Source organism: Anarhichas minor, unplaced genomic scaffold, assembly GCF_050575085.1.
Source record: "Anarhichas minor isolate MPS153535 unplaced genomic scaffold, ASM5057508v1 ptg000026l, whole genome shotgun sequence".
NCBI classification, from domain to species: Eukaryota; Metazoa; Chordata; class Actinopteri; order Perciformes; family Anarhichadidae; genus Anarhichas; species Anarhichas minor.
Window position 1 is genome coordinate 13,060,493 of NW_027466472.1, and position 7,462 is coordinate 13,067,954.

Genomic DNA, 7,462 nt, shown 5'->3' on the forward strand with positions numbered 1-7,462 from the left:
GAATATAAAGCAGTTTGTTACATTAATCATCCCATATCTAGTCCAGTACCCTTTGCACTCTGGAGAGGTTATTTGGACATAGTATGTAAATTTTAATATATAACTCTTGTCCAGTTTTGTTGTACTTGTTTTTAGCTGCTTGTCTATTTCTGTTGTTTTAAATGTATGTATTAGGATAAAAACCTTTGAGATGCACCATCTCATTTTGAGGGGGTCCCAACATATGTCACAATCACTACATGACAGAGGGTTGACTGAATAAATAAACTATCAATCCGGCAATGTACAGACTAAAGAACAGACAGAAAAACAACAACAAAAAAGACATTCATTTCTATGAAACAAAACAAAAGAGTAAAATTCCTTGTATGAGTACATTATATTCTCACTGAAGGCAAAAGTGGCCCAAATCAGATTTTTTTCATAATTTTATTTAACAGTGAACAGTACAAATCACATGGAATCTGATATTTGTTTGCAATGTGACCTCAGTCTAAACAGTCAAATCGGAATTCACACGACTTTTACGTCTCTCTAGATCCAGTTCTGTCTAAGACTCTGTGACCTCCGTACATAAGTAGAAGTCATTGCTCCACAAAAAGACAAACTGAAAAATGTGTCTCTCTTTCTCATCGTCCGTGTTATAGTCTGCCCACGAATTTGCTGGCTTCCACTGCAAATCGATTTATACATGAAACTATAAACCCCGACTTCAGTGGCCACCGTGTTTTCTTTCGTACGACAGCGTGCTGCCTGTGGCATCTTTGTTTTTGTTCTTTTGCAGAGTCATGCAGGTCAGTTCAGGACCGTGACACACTGGAATCTGATATTAGCCACATTTGTAAAGAATAAGACCAAATTTGTCGAAATTAGTCATTTTCATCAAACACAACTTAATCACAACATCTAAAAATTAACTTTTACGAGTTTAAATCTTCTGTAAATACTGTGATTGTCAAAATAATACATGACAATGAATAACAAGAATAATGAGGTACTGAAGGCAATAAATACACAACACCTACAACAATAAAATATACACATTTAATAATGCGTTTACAAAGAGAAGCACACATGTACACTTTGTTCAGTTTGTGTACCCAACATGTGAAAACATTCTGCATATGTTGTCAATACCAGGATGTCATTATTTACAGATGTTTACTCATTTAAAGGTGGTGTTCCAAACACCTGAGGCTGTGGTTGTTGGGAGGCGGGACTTCTGCAGGAGGCGGAGTGACAGCAGGAAGAAGCCCGCACTGACCCCACCCAGGATGACCACGCCTGAGATCAGCGCACTGGTCACTGGGTTTAATGGATGGGTGGGGTCTCCTGATGCTGGTGGGGCGGAAAAAAGCAGAAACTTAAAACAGACATGTTCTTTGACAATGGCTTAACATGATCCGAGTTTGTTTATTTTAGTTGTAGCCTTAAATCATCAATTTCCATGGGTATCTAGTATCTCTACACCTGTCAGGACTTAGTCACACGTGATATTTTAAACCTTTCTCTGTTTCGTAACATTGCAGAAGGGAGCTTACCAAGTTGGGAGTTGTTGACAGGAGTTTCATCTGGAAAAAATATTTTAAATCGTTTTTATTATAATATTTTGCAGATATTTCAATGGCTCTGTGGATGCATTGATCTATTTATTTAATTTAAAGGAACAGTTCAACATTTGAGGATATACACCTCTTTGCTTTCTTGCTTGGAGCTATAAGAAGATTGATACCTCTCTCATAATTGTCTGGTTAAATATGAAGTTGCAACCGGTTAGCTTAGCTTAGCGTAGAAACTGGAAACAAGGAAAACAGTTTGCTTGGTTCTGTCCAGAGGTAAGAAAAGTCTGTCTATCAGCACCTCTAAAGCCCACTATTGACACGATATATCAGGTTTCCCAGTCTGATCTCAGAGAAATACGGGAAATAATAACCACGACCTCTTAAACAGCGCATCACTTGGTGGTGGCACATCCGGTGTTAAAATTATATGTCAGCACCACAGAAACAATGCCAGTGGAAAGACAAATAGGATCCTTTGACGTGGTGGACACACAAATGAAACGCATCCACCTGAATATGCAATGCTCAGAGCTAGTGACATAGTGTAAACAGTCAGAGGACTACTTTAGCTGGTAGGGAGAGGAGGTGGATGGGTCAGCAAACATTCAACAAAGGACATCGTTGTCGAAGCACTTTAAATTGAGGCTGTGGCCATGCAACGTATTTCTGTGAGATCACATTGGGTTTCTTTAATCTGCAAAGAAAACCAATGTGCAAAAATGACAAGTTGTATTTGTAGAGGAGATTATGTGAGAGAAGGGAGCAAAGCGATATTCCCGTTTCCAATCTTAAAGTTGAACTAAACTGACCAACACCTAACTCTCTGACAAAAAGCAAAGTAGTTAATATGTGAGCTTTAGAGGGTCCCAGATAGTATTACCTTTGGACCTGTTTCCAGTCTTAAGCTTTCTTGCAGAGAGCTTGATAAGAAGATCAATACCACTCTCATGTCTATCTGTTAAATATGAATACCTCTAGCCGTTTAGCTTAGCTTAGCATGAAGACTGGCTTTGTTAAAGGTAACAAAATCCACCCACCGGTCCCTCTAAAGCTCACTAATAAACACAATATGACATTTATTTTAATAATTTTGTTGTACAGATTTAACAAACAAGATACAACAAGTTAATAAGTGACGTTTAGTGAGTCTTTATGATAAGCTGACTTAATTGGCTGCTGGCAGTAACTTCATATTTAACAGTAGGTGGTATCAGTCTTCTTATCTAACTCAACAAGAAAGCCAATAAGCCTTTTTCCCAAAATGTCAAACTATTCCTTTAAGAGTCCGTTTATCATTCATACCACTCCTGGTGATGATTGGTCCAGCTGTGATGACAGCAGTCCCAGATGCCGCTGGTGGGGAATCAAGGCTCTCCTCTCCATCCCGCCTGCGCCTTCGCCCACAAATCTGCCAATCACATCATCAGATTTCAGTCCTCATTGAGGTCACAAGTAACAAACTGTGGTTCATGATTTTAACCCTCACCGGCATGAGCATTATGCAGTCGTCTGCCCGGCAAAGCTTGGTGACGCAGTGCAGGAACACAGTAGACATTTTCTGGTGTCTGTGTTTAACAAAACGGAAAACCTCGAAGGAAAAACGGCCCGACTGACTCTTTCCATTTTCGAAAACTGTCGTCTGTGGGTCTTTGTAGCAGCTGTGTCAAAAGAGAACAACTTACATATACACATATATGTACATGCACACACTGACAATGGCAGATTTGACGTTTAGATTATGCTCAAGCAATAATTAAGAAGAAGAAAAAAAATCATTTGGGATCAGCCCTTTGGAGAGCCTGAATAGGTAATGACTCCCTTTTGTGGTTTATCAAGTCATCATCTTGACAAAAAGAAAAAACGAGATTACCCAAAGAAAAGGTCATAGCGGAGTTCATCATTAGGATTCCCTGAGGGGGTTGTGTAACAGTAGTCCATCAAGATGTTCCACCTGCAGAGGGACAAAACTATGAGCCGGGATGGAGGATAGAGATCTAACTGCACATGGGAAAGCACAGATCAGGGCTTTCTCTGCTGCAGACTGGCGCCTTCATGTAGAATAATAACATAATAGCATAATGAATGTAGGCTAACCATAGAAAAAAAGGACTGAATCCGTAAAAAATATGGTGGGAAAGATGCTGTGATTGACCAAAATATTGTCTCTACTTTACTGAAGTTGTTTACTGAAAATGGTCTGCTACATGAGCAATATTCAAGATCTGAAAATTAGATCTTTGGATATAAAGATTAAGTAATGAAAAATGCAATGGTATCTTGTACCGTTTGTCTAAGTTTGTGGATTTCACAGCAGCAAATACTCTGGTTTTCAGAGCCAGTCCAGCCATTGGAATAGCGAGAGGTTGATTGTATGTTGAATCCTGTACAGAAAAAAAAGTCAAAGTGAAGAAAAAAAGGATAGTTTTTCCACTCAATACATGAAATGAGACACTTGAAATTAACAAAGGGGCTTAGTCTTGACATAATGAGCATTGAAGGCTGGCAATATTCCAAGGTTGGATTTTCCATATGTTTGTTCTTGCCAATTAATTCCTTGAAAACAACAAAACCAAGAGCGTGTTAATCCGTCTCTCGTTACTCTCTAACTTTGCCAACCTTTTTCTGTCTCAGTACCGTTTGTTTCTCTTTAAAGGTGCAAATTCCCAAATTGCACAAACATGCATGTGCAGTCGGACCGGCTACGCAAACAAAGTGAAGAGCAACTTGGATTATAACACACACAGGAGTGTGACTTCATTCTGTAGACATTACTTCACTATATCTTAACATATCAGATGACATGATGAATGCTCTTATAATCAAATTTAGCACCTTTAAAAACACGTCACAAAAATATATTATTTATCGTTATTTTTCAAGGCTTATTAATTCCCTAAAACGGCTGGGCACTGTAGTTTTAAGCCAGCATCACTCAAACAGAAAAAGGTGCATTATATGATGGTGAGTATTTGCAGCAGCAATTCTTTTTTATTTTATTTACTCCAAATAAACCACTGTGCCCATGTTCATTGTAACTAAAAAACAACAACATTCAATTAATTGTTGGTTCTGATCTTTTCATGGGATTTGTTGATAAAAAGATCATTTGTGAGGTTAAATCTTGTGATATTTCAGTCAGCCGCCGTACTGTCTAAATGTCATATACTTTTTAAACAGTTTACAGATTCATTAAAAGAAAACATTAACTTGGTTCAAAGATTATGAACGTTAACATCCTAATCCATAACTTCAAAGCGCATGCATTGCAAGGGAAATGATTGCATATAAAAAGCTGAATGCAGCTGTGTACTCACGTTGTACAGAATCATACTCAACGTGCTCACAAATGTACCGTTGCTGTCCTTGACGGATATAGCAGCAGAGGACCTGTGAATAGATTCAAGACATTTATTTCAATGCTCTACGTGACTGAACATTTAGAAGAATGTATGCATGTAAACTAGCATCTAAATCATTAAGAAAATATCCATATTTTAAAATAAATGGTTCTCAGAATACCATATGACACAAACCCACTCAGGCTTTAAAACCAGGCGTTAATTGTCATTGCAGTTTAGGAGAACAATAAACAAATCTTAATTAATTCCTGATTAAATGAATAAATCTTAATATGAAATCCACTGTGTAACTCCTGAAGGTCAAGCTCTCTTTAGCACGGGAATGTTTTTGGTTTCAACTTACGATGCCAGCTGTGAGTTATTGACCAGGTACTCCAGTGGGTAGCTGCAGCTGAACTTATACAACAAACCGGGCAGGTAGCTGATTATAGTTGGCGGGTCAGGGGTGTCGATATAGCCTGAGACATTCCCAATTTGTACCAGAGACATGTTCCCATAAGCATTGGCCCCATAGGCTGTGCTGACCTGCAGAGAGGAACATCTCAGCCACATCACTTTGCTTTCTCCAAAGTCAATAAATAACATGGTGAAAGGGCTTATTGATTATATTAACACCATTGTGTTCGTGTATTCTTTACCACCAGGCTGTTACCGCAGGCCTCCAGAGTGCTGAGACTGATGCTGAACAGGACCGCTGTGGGGAAGGTGTTGTTGTTGATGAAGCCACGGCATTGGGCGTCAGTGTGGCGACCGTTCAGGGCCAAATCTGCGTCGGTGTAGCCGGAGAAGAGCACGGGGCAGAAGTTGATCTTCAAGGTGATGGTCTGAACCCCGCAGTACACACTGATGTCCCGCTCACCTGGAGGGACAGAGGAAGAAGGGTTAACATTTAAAACAACAAACAAAGAAGCTGTTAGACCAGTGGTTTACGATTCACACATGAGCAATGGAAGGAATTACACTGCTACCGGAATGATTGGAACATTTGCAGATACATTTTTGAGTCCTAAGCAGCTATCACATGTTCATGCATGGGCCAGAACTCCACTTTTTCAAAAACAATGTGCGGTTTTGGTGAAACGGCCCCCCCGGTCCTTGTCACTCAGAGCACTGCTGCCAAGCTACAAGCATTCATCTGAAATCTCAGGAGGAAAATAGTCCCTGATTAGTTGGTGGGATTGAACCACAGCAGAACCTTTAACTTAAATACAGTGGGCTCAGAAAAAAAATACTTAACTTCACAACCACTGCTCAAAGGCGAGGCATGTGAGCCTGAAGTCCAGTTACTGATATTCACTAGCTGTTAAAGAGGTTTGACAATCAGCACTTTCATATGCACATTTTCAACTGAATATATGAGACACCTAATGGAGCTAAAATCATCCAAATTAGAGAAGCAACCAGAGAATATAGTTAACTCAAAGTTTGTCCTTATATAATAAATATCTTAATTATTTACTTTGTAGGACATTATCTCAGTATCCAACAGTAAAACAATTGTACTTGAAAGCATTATCAGGAAATATACTTTAAGTAATCAAAAGTAATGTACTCATCGTACTTACCTTGTTGATACGCATCATTTTGATGTTGCAGCTACTTAAAGTGGAGAATGAATGATATGATGAATGCATAACGTAATATAACATAGTTGCAGTATAGTTGTAGTTGGTAACATAGTTAATCATATGTAATAAGTTGTCTTATTAAGTTTTAAATGCATCCATAAACATTGATTTTTTACATGCGTATAAACAGTTACTAAAGGCTTTATATCACACTGAAAGCCCTGTTTATGTGTGTAATCATATCATATGTTATGTTATTAAGCATCCATTAACTGTTTAAACATCAGATATAGATGCATTCTAGGAGGAAGTTATTTATATATAACTATAATAGTTATAATTGTTGACAAATATATAAAAAATTCCCTTTGAAAATGATATTACCGTTGCCTTATATTTGCTTACAACCACTATTACAGTGTGTTATAAAGCATTATAAAACATGCATTAACCTGTGTTCCTCACCAGTCGGCAGAAGATTGTCTGTATTGGAAAGAGAAAACATATTATGTGGTAGTATTCTCACCAGGAAACCTGCTGTGGTAGCTGGCGTCACAGTTGTATCCGTTAAACTGTGTGGCGACCGAAGCGGCGTTACTCATCAGCAGGAAGAAAAAGCACATTCGTGTCATTTCTGCACCTGAGAGAGGTTTGCCCATTGTCATCTTCAGAAGGTCAACATTGCATTACCCACATTACTCAGGTTCGTGTTAAAAAACAGCCCTTATCTCAAAATTTGATGTTCAAAAACAATGCCCCCAAGCTTCGCCGGTTTGCTTGACTGCTGCCCGCTCTGACCTCGATCAAAGTAGTACAACCTTCTTTCCTCAGGTCCTCTGATCCTTCTTATCCTGCTCCCTCTGCCCCCTTTTAACTCAGGCGCTCATGTTCAAACCACATCACCCAACCCCTTTTAAACTGAGGTCACCCCTCTTTCCAGCTCATTTCATCCCCACTCCTCTTTTTTCTTCAC

At 38.9% G+C, this 7,462-nt stretch overlaps 1 protein-coding gene across 1 annotated transcript; it reads right to left on the reverse strand.

The window, feature by feature from the left end:
* Positions 1 to 1,165: 1,165 nt before the first annotated feature.
* Positions 1,166 to 7,154, reverse strand: zpld1b (zona pellucida-like domain containing 1b). Its single transcript, XM_076101042.1, has 10 exons — positions 7,016 to 7,154; positions 5,560 to 5,780; positions 5,265 to 5,446; positions 4,877 to 4,949; positions 3,846 to 3,943; positions 3,433 to 3,513; positions 3,049 to 3,220; positions 2,865 to 2,970; positions 1,542 to 1,571; positions 1,166 to 1,338 (listed from the first exon to the last, which is right to left on the reverse strand). The coding sequence occupies exons 1-10, from the start codon at positions 7,152 to 7,154 to the stop codon at positions 1,166 to 1,168; spliced, it is 1,275 nt and encodes a 424-aa protein (XP_075957157.1).
* Positions 7,155 to 7,462: the final 308 nt, after the last annotated feature.